Source organism: Tigriopus californicus, chromosome 3, assembly GCF_007210705.1.
Source record: "Tigriopus californicus strain San Diego chromosome 3, Tcal_SD_v2.1, whole genome shotgun sequence".
NCBI classification, from domain to species: domain Eukaryota; kingdom Metazoa; phylum Arthropoda; class Copepoda; order Harpacticoida; family Harpacticidae; genus Tigriopus; species Tigriopus californicus.
The window spans coordinates 11,879,785-11,897,998 of NC_081442.1; the positions used below are offsets into that span (position 1 = coordinate 11,879,785).

Sequence of the window (18,214 nt, forward strand, 5' to 3'; positions counted from 1 at the left end):
CATGTCAAAAATCAACAAATCGCGAAATCTTTGAGGAAATCCTCGCGAAATCTTTGAGGAAATCCTGTATGCAATTATTGATGTGTCAATATATCTGGCTTTCCATCGTTAACATGTGGAAAATTAATTGAGAAAGTAAATTATCGCCACTTTGAAGATACATCTTCCAAAATTTGTCAAGCATGCTTTTATATTCGAGAAGATTTTGGACATATCAACCATATCAGCTTTGAACACGGCAAAATGGTGGAATGGATAAGGAACGCTTATGTTTTGTTGTCCTTTTGCACCGTGAGTTTAGGTTAATAGTTATGGCATTAAAAATTTAATTGTATGCATTTTTCCGATAGACAGTGCACTGCAGTGCGTTAGTCATTCCTCAATAAAACAAACGGATTACAGTTACAATTACATTGGCCAAAAAAAAATTTACCCGTCACTAGCCAAAAAATGTAATAGCGTCACTCGTTACATCTACTTTTCTTAAAATCTAGATTTCCTACAGTTCAAGTGATTTGCCTCAACAAGACTATATTTCGTTAAATCAATGGCTATATTTTTGGTTTAATCATTCCTCTAATTTGAAATCCTCTTGCCAACATGTTACACAAATGAGCATTGATATTGTTTAATTGCTTTCTAAAGAAAATCATTTTATTTCAACAGTATCAATCCTATGGAGATAACAAGGCTCATGGCTTTTTGAAATTTGAAAGTTGGGAGGCGAAAAGGCATGTTTAAAAGGTCAAAATAAACATATTTACTATGAATATTTAATTTGAAGTGTATTAGATAGTTACTAGTTAAGGTATCATAAATGAGGTTACGTTACAAAATCAATTTTGCTTCTATGAGAAATCAATTCCAAGAAAACTGATTTGTTGGCTCTAAATCAAGTCTGTACGTTCCTCTATGATTCTTTGAAGTACGTAGAACTGAGCTGGAACCGCAATATTTCAGATCTTCATTCACAAGGAGCAAAGCCTACTTCCATAAACTTACATTTTTCACCTTTGACGAACATTCACGAGTTATGGAGCTTCAAAGAGACAGCAGATTTAAGCGGCCCACCCTGCCTGTGAAAAGTTACTTGCATGAATGAATTTTCCCTACTTTTGATGGCCCAATTCAAGGCAATTAAAACTGGGACCCTTCAGCAAAGGGGGAAAAAGTTACAAAATCGCACCTCAAATAATAGGAGACCAGATCCAAATTGTCGTTTTGCTTTTGATTGCCCAAAAAGCAATTACAGAGAGAGAAGACGTTTGAGAAATTAAATCAATAGTTGAAGAAATCAAAAACATCAAGCATCGAATAAATTTTCAATTCCTTGAAATTTTTTACCATAATAATTATGCCTTTTTGCTCTCGAGCATTTAAAAAGGATGTTCGTCTTACGTAATAGATTCCATGGAAAATTGTGAAAGTAACATATTTACGGGGACTGTCTAGCCGTTGGTTGGAATGTACATCAGTGCATCAATATTGAAAATAAAAATCATCTTTTTTTATTAATAATTTATCTGATCCAATGTAGCTCATCCTTGAAAAAAAGGTTGATCTGGAATTGATTTTTTACTCGCTCGAACATTTCTCAAGTGTTTCGAAATACTGTTCTCAAGAAGTCAGGACATTACCGGCCAGAAAAATAACAGTAATAGCACATGTGTCTTCTGAATATGAATAAGAACGGACTAGATATGCAGGGTGCGATGCAATCATTACTACACCTTTCATGCAACGTTGACAAGACCAATATTTGGGCTGTGGAGAGAGCAATGATTTAACCTTTTTAACATAAACTAAAGGTTACGTATTGTCACATTAATTTTTCACAGACAGAGCTGCTAAGTGTAATACATCGTTGAACTGAACCCGTATGACCTGACTGCTTCTGAAGATTATCTTCAGTGATTTTTCCGCACTACCGCTTAACACTGGTCTTTAGATAGTAATATTCACAGAGTCTCTGGCACAGACAAGGGCCTCTACCAGCATCGGTATGTGGGTTTTGAGAGGGTTGAGACGTAGATGGTCAATCAACTGATGTCCAAGCTCTTGAAGATGGCCGTTGGAATATCACTGGCTTCAAGGCGCTCAATGATTTTTTGCCCAGTTTTATATTTTTTTTTTATCAAACTCACATTTTGATGAATTTGTTCAAATTGAGCTTCAGAAAAAACAAAAAGAAATCACGAGGAACATCACAGGAATGAGAGAGCTTTCATATTGGAGGAGGCTAAAGAAGTTGGGACTGTACAGTGTTCAGAGAAGGTACGAGAGGTATCTGATACTGTACGTCTTCAAAAGCATCCATGAGCTTTGTCCCAACCCAGGATTTAGGGTCAATGCTAGTGACCGCTGAGGCTTAATGTGCGTATTGAGAGCACCTTCAAGCCCTCGAGAATCCAGGCTAGTTCGAACAATGAAGTCCACATCTCTTCTTTCTCGGGCTCCTTCAATGTTTAATTTGCTTCCCTCTAATATTCGTAGGGAATACGTAGGCCTTGTTGATCCGGTTGCATCTTTCAAGTCAGATTTGGACACATTTTTAGTTAGTATTCCAGATCAACCCTACATTCAAGGACTAGCTCGGTCCGCCAATTCAAATTCGTTGGTGGACCAAATATTATATAAAGATTGAAATGTAATAAATAGACCAATCATAGCCTTTCACTTTAGTCGTACTGGGGATGACATTCCATGTGGCGGATAGAAAAGCCCGTGAAAAACCAAACCAAAAAGTCAGGGTTACAATAAACCTTTGAAAAAGGTTTGCCAAACGTCTTGCATTATATTTCTAAAAGGTGTAGTAACGATTTCAACTCATCCGGTATGTTAGTGCCATTCTGAAATTGCTTGAAATTAGGGAATGTGAAGGGCAAATATTTTGTTAGCTGCATGAAACTAACTGATTGTCTGAAATAAACCTTATCATAACGAGAATCCAAAACAAAACAAATGGTTAGATATGCATTCGTTATCAGCTCTTCTAGAGCTTTAGATTTGTTACTTTTCTCCTTTTGTTTCGGTGTTCTCTTCCATGTTGGTCCAAAAATGGTTAATGAAAACATCGCCATCCATTTGGCAAAAAATGTAATATACATGTAAGTATGTCATTATGATAATACTAATGACTTATTTATTGCACACAGACAGATGGCTTGAATGAATTCAAGGCACAAACACTTGATAACACAATCACTCGAAAGCAAATCTCATCAGAAATCGAGTTTGAATTTGCTGATCGATGATACCTAGGCATTGAGGGTTGGCCTGGAATGGCTTGGAGGAAGTTATCCAGGTCGTCTTTGAATTTGCGAAGGAGATTTTTTCCACCATAGTCGAGTTCTGACAAAAATATAATTCTGATAAATTGAAGTTGAAAATCGGATGATTGAAATTATACTTGGTTGCGTTTGAATTCATCACTGCATACATATCTCAATATTTGTTTTGTTTCAGATTCACGTTATGATACGGTTTATTTCAGCCAATCAGTAAATTTAACTCAAGTTGAAGTAATTGACGCAAGCCTAATTTCCCTTTTGAACTTGATAAGATGACAATGCTTTCACAATGACAACATTAAGCAAGAATAATGCCTTACCATCATTCAAGGCAAATAAGTTAGGTAGCATTCCAGGGTTTTCTCCGCTTTATGGTCTAAAAATAGCCCGTTCATTCAGAGGTCCTAACCGATTCAACTCCCAGATATGTCTAGAATTCTCTATCCTTGTCAAATACACGGATACAAGTCTTCTTAGAATTAATCCTGTATAAATAAAAATTCAAAGTGACAAGCTCAAAGCCCAAGCTAAATATAGCAACAAGTGCAAAACCGATTGGATTGTAAAAAAGATCTACGGAAGGCCAAGCAACTAAACAAAAAGAGAAGAAGAAGCAGCGAGGCAAAGGCGCGCTAAAAAAGGTCCAATAGGGTTGCTGAAGGACAGAGCCTTCGCTTATTCAAAAATCCTTTGTACTCAAGAATCATCTCATTTTAACATGCCAATTGTATTCCTTCATTCCGATATTATTTTGTTTTGCTTGACCATCCAAGCCCTAATAAGTGTTATTTCTACATGTGGAACAGGATGTGGAACCTCTAACAGCCCTCAAAGGCTGATCTTGTGTTGACAAGGAACGCTAAGAGGAACCCTGAGTTGAGGTGCAGTTCAGTGGGGAACAGAGAAAGAGAGCAAGTGGATGGATCTAGAGATCTAGTAGTACTTTTCGCCTTCAGCCTTCACTGCTGTTCTCCACAGGAACGAGTTACTCTCTCTCTTGTTCTTCAGTGGGTGAATGGAGCAGTGAGGAAGAAGCATGTACAGACATTGATGTTGTCCTTCTCCATTGGGACAACTCGAGATAGAGTTGTTCTTGATAAGAAACAAAATCTGAGGCGTCGAAGTGAAGGGCAAAAAGCTCCACAATGGAATCATATCAAGGTCTTGGGCCTGAAAATGTCATTGTGAATATGTTTTGTGCATTGGAACAAAGAACAATGGCTCAATGAGCATCACAACCACCAAGCAACAAGGTAAGAAGACACAACTCTGGGTGAATTTACGCGAGTTGGATTCTAAAATATTTAGTTGAAGTCGAGTTCAAAGAGGAAGCCAATCAAGTTGGATCAACACTTGAGGGTCAAGAAGCAAGGCCAGCCTTTAAGGTCATTTGGTTTAGCTTCAATCCTCCTTGGAACAACAATCAACTTCAAGAAGGTTCTACACAAAAACAAACCCAGTTTTCCTCGTGAGAGAAGGTTTTTTTTTCTGCCAAAAATACTTTTCCCTCGGTATTCATGTGGTCGGTGAAAGAGAAGCTGATCCAATCCTCGAGGGCTAGTGTTAATGAATTGACAAACCTCTTGGGGTCAATTCGTAAAAATCATGGATTCATGGAGTCCAATTGACCTTCGGACTCAGCATATTTGGCTTGATTTGCTTATTTGGAGGGGGACAGGGAAGTAATATTTAGATCTTGGGATCTTTTTTTATCCATCATAGAAATTGTAGTTTTAAAATCCATTTAAGTGTTCATGAGAAGAGTACGTATTTTCATTTCATTTGTCACGTCATCAATTATCCAGATACTTAATACAAATGAACATCCCTTCATTCGAAGATATTATTTGCTAGATTATCAAAACAAGAAAAGGTTCCCTCTCAGGACGACCGAACTTATTTTTTCTTCAGAAATGAGAATGAGTAAGCTCGAGTTTTTGAGCGGATGAATCATGGAAAAAAAGCCATTCTGTATTGCAAGAAGACGAATGAATGTCGGAAGTCGACTTTGTGCCGTGGTCAAGTGAGTGATGGAAAAGGGCTGATTTTGGCAGTAAGTCTCCGTTAAAGTGTCTGTACAGTAAATGCGTGAGAGTTTTAAGGTTATCTGGGTGGTACCGTGATCTGTACACTTGAAGCTTCTCTGTAAACAACGTTCAAATCGTCCATGAATCACTTGCACTTCAGCAGGCCTGCATATTCCAGTATGTAGCGTAGACAAGTACAAAGCCAAGTAGTACACCGCCTTTATGTTGCTCAGGCATTTTCACGCTCAATGGCCAAGGATCGAAATCCAGTTCTTCCTTGGCCCGTGTGAATGACAGTCCCAGACCGGATTTTTATAACCCTCATATTTCTATTGGATTACAGATAAAAACTTGGATTTGCCAGAAGATATGTTTGGAGTACCTGACCCTAACAGTGTTGACCTGAGCGACTCGTAACAAAGCTAAAGATGGGATGTGTGTCCAGCAGACCTGATATTAACGATACCCACAGAGATGTATTCACCGTCAAATCCTTGGACGAGCACGGAAACGAGCTCCATGAAGGCCAGATCAAGATCACGGACACCACCGTGACCTTCTATGTCAAGGGCCATGAGCCTATGGAGTGGCCCTTAAGGAGCATTCGCCGCTACGGCGCCGAAAATGACATGTTTTGCTTCGAATCTGGACGCAGATGTCAGACGGGTCCGAAATTCTGCGCCTTTAAATGTCAAAAGGCTGATAGTCTTCTGAAACTACTGCAAACCTATGTCAGAAGCACAAGTCGAGGAGGAACAAGCCGAAACACAACCAATCGAGGATCAGTGCCAGAGCACTCGGGATCAGACAGCAACCCAGAGCTTCTGAATCGTCAGCAGAGTGTGGACTCTCTGCAACCTTCAACTTTGGCGCGAAATACAAGCACCATGGCAACCTCGTCGACGACGAACACTTTAAATCAAATGACGAACCGCTCCAGATTGGCCTCCTTGGAAATGGTCGAGATTTTACCTGAATACGCCAATGTGAATTGCAATGGTGGAACGATCGTACTGGACGCCGACGGGCATCCAGTGCCAACCACACCTGGAGGACCCACGGGAACACTGACCTCTCAGTCCCGAGAATATGAAAATGTGGGCATTGCCGAGGCCGCTCGATCTCCTTGTCATACGGTCTCATTGAATGGTATGACGCAGAGCACCAGTATTATTGATTCCTTGCCTGGATACCACATGCCCAAACGATCCCCAGGGGGTCCGAAATCAGCCCCACTGAATGGAGTGTTCTTCCCCCACTCTCAATCCACATCGAATGGGTTCTTAGGGGGAGTCGAGGATCCCTATGATCAAAGCAAACAGATCAACTACATCGACGTGGAATTCGATCACACAATCGCGCCAAGTCCCGTGTCAAACGGCAATGGGATCCCAGTCCCCAATGGATTGGTACTCAAACATTCAACGCTGGATGGGGCGGGTACCTCAGAGAGTAACTACAGCAAAATCGATATTGATCGAACCGTGGCACTCTCGAAGACCGCCACTCAACAAACTCAACGAGCACTCGATCCCAGTACAAGTGATTCCCCCATCGGGGTCCGGAAAACCCGTCACAACTCCACACTATCCGAGCTGAACTCAAATTTGGTAGAAGGCATAGGTGGTTTTGTGTCCCGCAAACGGAACAGTGTCATTGAGGACCAGAAGGCCTAGTTTTCAGAATTGATTGATGTTAGTTGTCAGGGTCCACCAAAACAGACCAGATGTAGACCTTTCCCTTTGGAAGGGTCTCATTGCTAGTCATTAATAAAAAACAAAACCATCAACACGCATACAATTACGGAGAAGACCAAAGCTCAGTGAAATGATGCCCGTCCGTTCACAGAGGGTTGGTCAGATCTCATTCGAGCAATGAATTTTTACCTGCGTATCACAGTTATTTTCAATGTCTTTGTTGAATATTATATTATTGAAAAAGAAATGAATCACTCTCATGGGTGTGTTGTTTGTTCTTTATTGTGTGGATGATCATGCCATGGTTTCAATACCGGTATTTCGTAGAATAATCTTTGGGCGACACAACCAGACCTCTGCCTTTTCGGGCGCCTCGATAAACGGTCTCCACGATATCCGTCATCTCCTGCTTGTCCTCCATGGCCCAATTGATCTTGTTATTGTTACCAGTGCCCAAATCGATCATGATGTGTTTGTTTCGGAAGAAAAACATGACCGTACAAGGGTCGTACAACTCATACATCTTGTTAAAATCCGGCACTTTCGTGATGTCCACCAAGTAGATGGTACAAAAGTTCTTGACCTTTTCGGCGATGGTAAACAGTGTTTCATCCATCTTCATACACGTGGGATCCCAATCGTGCCCAAAGCGAATCAACACCAACTTGTCCTCCTCGGACAAGATAGCTTGATCTACTTGCCAGCCATTCTCCAAATGAGTTAACATAAACGACATGATCCCTTTGTCTCCCACAAAACTCCCCAAGAAATACAAAAAATGGTCGAAAGCTCTTAAGAGGCTTTGTTCTGTTGAGCTTCTTTTCGCGCAGCGTCTTGCAAAAGTTGTGTGTCCACCTCGTCAGAGGGCAATTGAACGTAACGGACCACGGAGCCTCGGATGAAACAGTTCTTGACGGCAATCAGATGCGGATACTTGTCCGGATCTGTAACGCTGATTTCCGTGAGCTTGATATTCAGGTATTGGTCAACAGAGTGAAGGGTGCCGCAGATAGAAAGGTCGTTCTTGAGCTCCACAACCACGTCTTTGCCCACCAAGGACTTGAAGAACGAGTAGAAGAGCATTACGAGATGGGAAAACCGGGCATGGATATCATAGATATTCTAGACACGCCGTTGTGATTTGAAAGTGAAGAGTAGTCTATGATAGAGGCACCACCGCATACAATGCACAACGTTGGTCTCGCTCAGTATTGATTTTTGATGCGAATTTGATAACATCATTTTTGGCCATCAACAGACCAATGGACAATAGAGCTGTGACATCTGATTAATCTAAAAATAGTCAAGCAGAATGAAGTTGAGAAACGTAACAAGTGTGAATTGATTAAAGGGACAATTTGGCTCTGTTGAATGACTAAAGATGGCCCTGATTATGACTTTGGTGGCACTGGCAACATGATTTGGCTGGGATTTTGGCGCAAGGAAAATGATGTGGCGCTCTCTAGCGGCGATAGAGTTAACATCTATAGGACGGAGATGATGTCGTTTTCGCTCAACACTTCATCACTTTGTTCAATGGGAGCCATCGTGGACATGTTCTGAGAGGATCCAGTATGTCGGCGGGAGATATTGCCATACATGGGTATCGTTGTATCCCTGGAAAGGTTTATCAAACATTATTTTTTAATTCCATGTGCATATGCCACAATGAGGAGCTAACTCTTACTCTCACTTACTTGGTGGCGTTAACAGTGGAGTTATTCCTGGGTCTATCACTCGTTAAAAGAGTATAAGCACATCGACAGTACAAGCAAATCAAACCAGTCAGAAGCATGGTAATCAAGACCACGCCTATGATGCCAATGAGCCAATCCGTCCAATCGTAGGACATATTAATGTCTCGGACTCTTTTCGTGATTGTGAAAGACTTGTTTGACGCTCATTGGAGGTGCCAAGATCTTCCCACACGATCAATGTTCCAATCACGAGAACGACTGAAGGTGCACTTTGCTATCTCTTTGATATCATTGCTGACTCGATGGAGCTTAACGTCGCGGGGAACATAGGATCGAGGTGGATCCAGGTGCGATTGGAACACAAACGACAAATGCCTTATGAACACACATGCACTTTGCTTGGCAGAGGATCAAAACGGGAACGACACCTTGGACAAACTTTTTTTCTTACCAGGAACATCCCATACGTCTGTTTGACCTTTTGATTTCTGTTTGGATGGTTTGAAAATATTTTTGACGGTGTATAGTCGTAATCAGAGGGCGGATTTGAAATTTTTTATCTGGAAGAGAATATTTTTCACATTTGACGTTTAAACTGAAAGCCCCTATTCCTGGCATTTTGTTCAAATTTCTTTTTTTTCCCAAGTTTTGACTTAGGAAAACCGTCATTATTTCACCTACATCGCACATTCACATGAGTTCAAGGAAATTTGATTGAGCTCATTACTTTCAAAAATTGAATCGTCAGTGTATTTAATTGTATTTATTGTATTTTGTCCAGGGGCTAACACTGAACTCAACCTTTGTGCTAATTGAAGCATTGGAACAGAGAAATGCATGGATACTTACTTGCAAAATAAGTAAGAAGAAGTTGATCTAGATATCGCCTAACTGTTGACAAAGTATATATATATGATGATATTACAATCCAAAAGTTGAATTCGAAGACTCAAATATTTTAGTCTTGTTTCCTCAAATGTGTTGAAATTCTCAAGTGAATTATTCGTTGAATGTTGGTGATTTCTAAAATGTCTTCAATTTGGGCTATATTTCACTTAAATCTTCAAAAAATTTCAAACCCAAAAAATTATAACTCGAAAATTTAAAATTTTGGACTGCAAACTTCTGCAAAATCGCTCAGGCTAGATGATTTGTGCCTAATGGATTGAGATTTTGTTACGTAATTGAAGGAGGCCCTCCAAACTGCACAATAACCTCCAGAATGGTTGAACATGTGTAATCAAAGGTTTTCTTAAGGTCTGTTCTGTGACCATCAAAGCCCGAAATTAGTTGCTACATTAGTCAAAATATTTTGCACCTTTCAGCATGGGGAACCCGGGTTTGATTCTCCCGACCTTTCACCAAGAATCTTTATGGCAATCATTATCCACACCCACAGACGAGGAACCAAAATAATACCGGACAAAGACGATGCCCATGGAAAAAATGGATGATGTAATAGCAGGCTTGCGGTGCCCGTTGGAGCTCAACCACGGACCATAAAATGTCACTACATGATGATCTGTGGACTTAACCTTTATGCTATTAACATTAGCTCCGCAAATCCACCAACCTTTGTCAAAACCAATTGGTTTTTAGATTGGATACCGGATGGCAGCACTAGCATATATATGTAAACTCGGTAAACTCCCATAGCAGGAGGGGGGCGTGTAGAAGAACAGGAATGACGAGTGCGATGAAGGTAAGGAAAAAACAGAGCGCTTCCTCGAAAAAGCCGCCCGGCGCAATCAGCGACTCTTTACATTACCAAACAGCATGGCCTTTTTTTCCTCACCGTGTACTATTGTGTGTAGTCCACAGGAAGGAGCGTTAGGATAGAAGTAAATAGAAGGGCGGGCAGGAGCGAGGAGGAGGGTTTGGCCAACCTTAAAGGTCTTTTTACACAAACAATCCCAGCCAATTGAGAGGGCGAGGTGCGTCGTTGCCGAGTGTTTGTTCCCGTTTCATGAGGTTGAGCGTGGGGGAGGCTTTCTTCCGCTGGGTGTCGGCCTTCTTTTTGTCGCGATATCTGTAGCCATTGGCAGCAACAGAGGCGTTCTTGGGAACAATGACTTCAATGATATGAATTATTCACTGTCAAGCAACAACAGGAATCGCATTTTTGATCATCCATCAAGGCCTCAGACATTTGGGCTGCATGCATGCGGGCATACTTCAACTATCGTTTCATACTACTACTAAAACTGTTACTTGTATTGATCTCCCAGCCTTGGAAAGTGCTCGAGTGTGGAGTGTTTGACAGTCCTTTTTACGTGCCCTTAGGTCATGTGGTAGATAAGTTGAAGGTAAGAATGTGCCCTTTTTAGTGTCAATCAATTACTGTTTTGATTTTAGCTTCTACTCACTTGCCATTTGAAGATTGTTATAAACAAACTTCACACAGAAAGGTGACTTTGGGGAAGGGGTCAAGTGTAAATGAGGTATGACCTTTTTTCAATGCAATACTCGTATAACGGAGTCTTTTGAGCAATAAGTAAGCGTCTTTAAGGCCTTACAAATGTTTTTTGTTTATAGAATACGCATTTTGTACATGATAAACCTCATCGTTATTGAATTGAAAAATTGTCAGAGGGGTTTCACGCAACTCAACAAGCGTCTTTTATTTGAGGTGGAAATTCAAGTTTAAATTCGGTCGGGAAGCGATCTGGCTTGAACAGGTTCAAAAAGTATTGAATGGGTTATTTATTTACATACCAAAGCGCGATTGCCCGACTAGAGGATAAAGTAATATATCTGTTTAGTAAAATTCATGAAATGAGCTAAACAAATTAAAGTGAAGGCCCTGAACTGGTGATTTAATTTTGATATTTTGTGCCATTATTTTTTAAATAATTTTTAAAAATTTGTTTGCATTATTGTGTGGAGAATGTTGAAATTTTCAAACCGTTTCAGTATTTTTGGTTCATCTAAATGGATTAAGTAGTATTCTACCACTCTGGAAAGTCGAGATTTGAGTATTCATCAATAATTCATATTCAATCTTTAGAAGTTTCTTTGAAAGTGCAATAACATAATTTCAATTATGATTCTCAGAAATTGCTACATTATCATATGAGTGAGCAAGGCATATTCAACAACCTATATTGGACTTAAGTGGAATAAGTTCCAATAGCTCAAGGGTCCTCAGAGCATGGCATACCTAATCGATATTGGATTTTCCCCTAGTCCGACAATCTTTCATTTATCTCGTCTTTGACGTCAAAAAAAAACTTGGAAGGCCGTCCCGTTGTGTTCGTAGACGAGTGACGAGAAAGCACGGCCTTCATTATTTATGGAGTAATCAAGGCCACTTGTACCCTCCCAGTAATCGGATCCCATGACATGAGAATGGACAGTGCGTCGTTATATTCCATAGAAAGGGAATATCCAGGTAACACATTGTCTGCACTTGAATGTAATGGGAACTGGGATTGGACCGATTGGACCGAGGATACTACACTTAGTTATAGTATCCTTGGATTACAGATTGGACGAAGGTTCATGCAGGCCACTTTATGTCTTTACAATTTTGGATTTTGTTGATTAGATCGGTTTGTGCAGTTCTTGGTTATCTAAAATGTCATGGGATATCCTGTCGCCATCAAAATGAGTTAGTTTCTCATGCCCTTGTGTGATAAAAGGTTATGATTTGTCGGAATGCATCAACAATATGTTTGATAAACTCGCCGAGACTATCTGAAAACAGTTTTGATCAAGTTCAAGCCATTCAAGATCCCCCAAAATAAATAGAAACTGACAGCAAGTCGATATTTGGGTTCCTTCCCCCGTGATTTCTTATCAAAGTTGGTTTTTTTCAGTTGGGCCAACAATACGTTGCGGTTGAGCCTTATCGTGATCAAACACTCAGCCTCTGATCGACCCTCCTTGCGTTCACATTGCCCATTGTTCCCTCCTCCTCCTTTCAGGTCTGTTCATCGCGACTTGAGAGTCCATTTCCAAGACAATGCCAGAAGTACTTTTGGGGCCTGCTTTTCGCCATGCCCTATTCGTATTCATTTTCTTGTTCTGGATATTGCTCTTCGGATACTTTGCCGGATCCATCCGATTTCAAGAGACCTTCGTCGACACCGTCAATCCTTGGACGGAGTATGGAGTGTTGGCCACGTGTTTCAATGTGGTTTTAAGGCTCATGGCCTTCTTGGCCGTGCCACAAACGTTGTTCAATTTTATGGGGTTCATCAAATACCCGTCCTTTCCGGAGAAAATCGTGCTTAAAAGCTCGCCACTTTTGGCTCCATTTGTGTGTGTTCGGGTGGTGACCCGAGGGCTTTATCCAAATCTAGTCAAGGAGACTGTGAGAAGAAATCTCGAAACCCTGAGTAATGTGGGGGTGGAAAACTATGTGGTTCAAGTCGTTACAGACATCAAAATTAACCTGAATGGTGAGTGTTGGTGAGGTTTCAGGAAAGAAAACGGTTCCGTTTTCCTTGATTACAATCAAATGATTTGATACCCGCGAGGAATTTTTTTCTGGTTAATTTGTCGTTTTTTTGGTATTAAAAAGGTATTTTTGTTGGAGAGGAGTGTGTGGTGCAAAACAAGAAATTCGTTGGAAAATGATGAAGAATACTCTTTATAAGCAGGGCTTGAGCCGTTACCGAAAAAAGTAACGCGTTACTGTCACTTTTGCAGAAAAATTAAGGTGCTAAAACTGCAAAAAGAAACGTTTATGTGATTGTTTAACGGTTAGGAAATATAAAATGAAACAAGTGACTCCCGTGACCATTTATTTGATTCTATCAGTGGCAAGTAAGTCATTGCATTTGAGACGGAATTTAAAAAAAAATCAGGTAGGAAGCCTTTATACAATTATTATTTCCCTTGTTTATACAAGAAGAAAGTAACGGTAACGGGAGGACTAAAAACACGCTTTTCAGAAAGTAACGCTTTTCTCAAGTGAATAAAGTCATCATTTTCCCTTTGCAACCTAAAATCTAGGTCGAGGAAGAGGTAGCTAAGGAATGATTGGCAAACTGTACTTGTAATTGAAACATCTCTATTACATCTGCCAAAATGTCCTTGGTTACAAAAATCTTGCTAGTTCAAAAATTGGCAATTGCAAAGCCATAACAGATCTGCGATTGTTATATTTTTCTTTTGATTCACGGGTTGCAACATATTTGGCTTTCTAGCCCACCCTAAAAGCCCAGAATGATACGCTCAACGTATGTTCCACCAAGGACAAATTCAGTCCAATTCTTTCGTCAAAGGCATACACCAAGCTTTGTTTGAACTAGTAGCGTTTGCAATATGGTCTAACTTGTAGGTATACGTGCATGTACACATATTGAGAAAAGCCATACCACGAGCTCTCGGCCATATCCATTTGATCATGCTCTTCAGAGGAAAGAAGGGTCCCTATGTGCCGTTGTCGCTTCCCGAGTCCATTCAGGGATTGAACAACCCAATACCATGAATGGATTTCCTGGCGTCCAATATTGAGATTTTTCAGTAGCTCTACCGCGTACTACATAAAATATGATTGATATTGTAAGCAACGTGTTTCCCCCTCGTGTTTCAGAAACTAAGCGCCTTCAAGAGATCTTGGTCCCCTCGTCGTACACAACGAAATCAGGGGCTCTAAATAAGTCCAGAGCGCTACAATACTGTCTCGAAGACGATGTGAATATCCTTGGTGATGATGACTGGATCATCCACTTGGACGAGGAAACTCTTCTCACCGAGAGCTCGGTCAAGGGCATACTGAACTTCATCAATGAGGGGAAGCATGACTTTGGCCAAGGTCTCATTACATACGCCAGCACGCCGGTTCATTTCCGATCGTGGTGGAAGTCTTTTCAGAATCGGATCTGCACAGTTGCCGATAGCTTCAGAGTGGCTGATGACCTTGGAAAAATTCGCTTTCAATTCAAAACCTTTCACGCGCCAATCTTTGGGTGGAAAGGGTCATATGTTGTAACCAAGGTAAATATAGCCAAGGCATAAGATTGAGATCAAAAAATTATGGGAGCGGATTGATATTTGTACGATTTAGGTGAGAAGAAATTTGCACGGCAGTACTTTCGACACATCAAGTTATTTTGATATTGTGTGCTTTTTTGAAGATCTGTTTTTGGTTTGGAGAAGCGACAATATCCATTTTTGCTTACGACATATCAGTGATCAGTGACCGAACCAATCACCATTATTACCTACAAGAAATACCTATCAATGTTCTTCCTTTACTTAACGTGAACAATATCATATCATCATTTGAACTGACCTGTGGAAAGCAATTTCCCAAAAGTCTGGAAATCAATTGGCCTGCCATTAAGATGCTATGTCCATTTCCATTGCTACCTCGTAAATTTCTAAGAGTCTGATCTTTTTTTTAGCTTGGAGCCGAAAGAAAAATAACTTTTGATAATGGACCAGAGGGCTCCAAGGCCGAGGACGCTTTCTTTGCCATGTTGGCCATGGATGCTGGCCTTACATTTGATTTTATAGAAGGGGAAATGCACGAAAAATCGCCTTTCACCTTCTCAGATTTCTTCAAACAACGTAAGCGTTGGATGCAAGGTATATACATGGTGGTTGCCTCCCCGTTGATAACATGGGCCACCAAGGGTCTCTTGGCCATGTCTTTGGTGTCGTGGCTCACCCTGCCATTGTCCACTTTGGCCAATTTAGTGCTAGTCAACTACTACCCATTCAGCATGGGCGTGGTCCTAGATTTCCTGCTGGGATTGGTGGGTGCTATAGGCTTCTTTATGTATGGATTTGGCTACGTCCGCCAACACCCTATTCAAAGGTAATTTGGTCTCTTTGGAACCAATCCAGAAGTCTATGATAGAACTGATCCGAGTTTCAATTTTAGATATTCGTGGATCCGATTACTTTTGGTGGTGCCCGAGATCGTGATATCCTCCGGGGTCAGTATTATCGCCGAGAATTGCGCCGTTTGCACCATGTGGGTGGGGGATTGGTACGATTTTTACATCGTGGACAAAGAGCTCGAAGAATTTGAAGAGATCGAAGAATCTCAAGTGAAACCGCAAGGGCGATTGATTGAAACTGTTTAGTTTTTTATTTTTATTTTTTTTATATTAATACTCTACATCTTCTTGCTTGCCTCAAATTGAGCTGCACTTCTGATTGCCTTGTCACGCCTAATCAAGGCCGAATCTTGGCATAGAAACAATCTGAGATCATTGTGAGTACTTTTCTACATGAAGAAACTTAAGAAAACGCTTCACTCCAAATATTGCCCACAACACATTTTCCATAAGAGAACTAGAAAAATTTATATCATAACCCCGTTACAGTTAGTCGTTTTCTGACTTTCTTAAGGAGTATTTCCTTATCGCTTATCGGCATTCAATTTCTTGATGTCAAAAGGTATTCACACTTATCTCAAATTATTTTAAAACTAGGTAATCGGCCTTGAAATGAGGTGTTATTTCTTGTGATATGCTCAAAAAAGCGCGCCAAAAATCGCTTTTCGTTTGATGATTGTGCCTGTTCAGTGTTGCCACCAAATGCCCTCCTTAATTCAGACCAGGAATGCCAAAATTGAAAAGAGAATGCCGCCCATTGATGTCGCTGTTACGCCAAGTAGACTTTGTGCATAGCGCTATGTGATAGAAACCGCGCGTTAGATTAAGATTAAATCAATCAAACCATGAATGAAGTAAAAGCATGACTCGATGTGCTCGAGAAGACCGTCTCCTTTTTTCAAGCCTTTGGTTTCGACGACTCTTGTCAGATATTGATATGTGGCTTGAATTTTTGTTCAACAAACTGATGAAAAATTGACACGATCCATTGCCCAAAAACGTTCATTTTGAGACCGCGACTATTTGAGTTTGCGTCACATTTAATGCTGTTTTCAGACCCACGACAAACACAGTAAAACTGGTTCTGGAAGGATATTTTACGCCATACTGGAATTCTCGTTTGAATCTCACACCGTCTATGCATTTATGTTCTAAAAAGTAACATTTGCGTGGCTTGGTTCCTTTTAAGATTTATTGTGCCATTTTCACCTATTCAATAAAGAAAAAAGCCAAATGAACTTTGACTTGCGTAACACATTATTATTCTTTTGTATTCCAAATTCATTTGCTTGCTTGCCGACACTGTTAGACGTGTGGGAATGAAGATATTTCTTTTTTACTCTGGGGTTTCCTTTTTTAACATTTGAGCCAGCCATTTAAGCCTTTTTGCCGTTCAATGGACAGGGTGAAGTGTTTGCCTGATCGTCAAAACACTTTTTTATCCGATTATATTGATTCAAAATTTAGCAACAAGGAAACAGTGTTGCGTCTTGAAAATGCAAAATAAGTCGCCGTAAAGTAAGAACACGTAGATGCTGAATATAATTCTTGCTCTATGCAAGCCCGAAGAACATTGTTTCAAATCAAATTTTTTGAAGTATTTATTGGCAATTATTTTATCCCATTTGCAATGGTCTGGAGGAATTGAGCCTCTTACGGTCAACTAAGCCGGCCATCCCATTGTCCCATTTATTCCAATACACGGTGGTTATATTTTCTGGTGAAGTGTTGGCTCAAATACCAAGACATCTAGATATGTTTTTCTTTGTCAAACAGACAAAGGGAACAACCTTTATGAAATAAATACACATGTTTAAAAGTAACTCAGATAAGTGTCTTAAATCACTTAAAGTACACTAAACTGTATCATTGTCAAAAACCAGGTCAACCAGTATTAAACGTACTCTTAGTTATGTATTGACATAAAATTTCGTAAACTTCTATTCTGCAGATGCTTAGTTCTTACAACTTGAAAGTATCGTTTCACACCTTAAAAGATCGAAAAATGGCCTAATTATGTTTCAAGTTATTTCCATGGCATATTATTGTCCTTTTTAATGACACGACAAGAAATAATATTTGTCCATCTGCTGTACCGTACATCCGACGCCGTAAAGTAAGAACACGTAGATGCTGAATATAATTCTTGCTCTATGCAAGCCCGAAGAACATTGTTTCAAATCAATTTTTTTGAAGTATTTATTGGCAATTATTTTCTTCCCTTTGCAATGGTCTGGAGGAATTGAGCCTCTTCCGGTCAACTAAGCCGGCCATCCCATTGTCCCATTTGTTCCAATCACGGTGGTTATATTTTCTGGTGAAGTGTTGGCTCAAATACCAAGACATCTAGATATGTTTTTCTTTGTCAAACAGACAAAAGGAACAACTTTTGTGAAATAAATACACATTGGATTCCTGTTTTGGAGCTCGCTGAGAACAGACGCATTTAGTTTGCTCTCGTTCTTATCTCCCAGGAATTTCGAACCAAGGTGTGACTTCCTCTGTTGCTCCTTGGTTGCTGTGCACGTGTAGTGTTCGTGGTGTTTGNATTTCTTGATATTTGTCTATTTATATATTATTCATATATTATATTTAAGATATAACGGGAGCAATTTGTAGTCAAGTTTGATGCAAATACAATCTTTGAAAGCGTAATATCTTAATGTTTGCTTAATGAATTTAGATGAAATTGTAGTTGGAAACGCA

General features: G+C 40.1%; 4 protein-coding genes across 7 annotated transcripts; 2 read left to right on the top strand and 2 right to left on the bottom strand.

The window, feature by feature from the left end:
* Positions 1-4,222: 4,222 nt before the first annotated feature.
* LOC131877437 (uncharacterized) lies at positions 4,223-7,274 on the top strand. Of its 3 annotated transcripts, none has more exons than XM_059223103.1 (3): positions 4,223-4,543; positions 5,202-5,313; positions 5,661-7,274. In XM_059223103.1, exon 3 carries the CDS (start codon positions 5,746-5,748, stop codon positions 6,991-6,993), a length of 1,248 nt encoding a protein of 415 aa, XP_059079086.1. In that variant the 5' UTR covers positions 4,223-4,543; positions 5,202-5,313; positions 5,661-5,745; the 3' UTR covers positions 6,994-7,274. The 3 variants fall into 3 exon arrangements, with proteins under 3 accessions (XP_059079086.1, XP_059079084.1, XP_059079083.1); XM_059223101.1 differs by having other exon boundaries at positions 4,225-4,543; positions 5,202-5,343; XM_059223100.1 differs by lacking the exon at positions 5,202-5,313 and having other exon boundaries at positions 4,227-4,543.
* Positions 7,275-7,278: 4 nt separating this feature from the next.
* LOC131877438 (thioredoxin-like protein 4A) lies at positions 7,279-7,750 on the bottom strand. Its single transcript, XM_059223104.1, has one exon. The coding sequence runs from the start codon at positions 7,748-7,750 to the stop codon at positions 7,322-7,324; it is 429 nt and encodes a 142-aa protein (XP_059079087.1). The 3' UTR covers positions 7,279-7,321.
* A 56-nt stretch (positions 7,751-7,806) lies between these two features.
* On the bottom strand, positions 7,807-8,207 carry LOC131877439 (U6 snRNA-associated Sm-like protein LSm2). Its single transcript, XM_059223105.1, has one exon. The coding sequence runs from the start codon at positions 8,095-8,097 to the stop codon at positions 7,807-7,809; it is 291 nt and encodes a 96-aa protein (XP_059079088.1). The 5' UTR covers positions 8,098-8,207.
* Positions 8,208-10,517: 2,310 nt separating this feature from the next.
* On the top strand, positions 10,518-16,746 carry LOC131877436 (beta-1,4-mannosyltransferase egh-like). 2 transcript variants are annotated; one of them, XM_059223099.1, is made up of 6 exons: positions 10,518-11,017; positions 11,898-12,102; positions 12,638-13,114; positions 14,254-14,657; positions 15,068-15,483; positions 15,550-16,746. In XM_059223099.1, the coding sequence occupies exons 3-6, from the start codon at positions 12,676-12,678 to the stop codon at positions 15,752-15,754; spliced, it is 1,464 nt and encodes a 487-aa protein (XP_059079082.1). In that variant the 5' UTR covers positions 10,518-11,017; positions 11,898-12,102; positions 12,638-12,675; the 3' UTR covers positions 15,755-16,746. The 2 variants fall into 2 exon arrangements, with proteins under 2 accessions (XP_059079082.1, XP_059079081.1); XM_059223098.1 differs by lacking the exon at positions 11,898-12,102.
* The last annotated feature ends 1,468 nt before the right edge of the window (positions 16,747-18,214 follow it).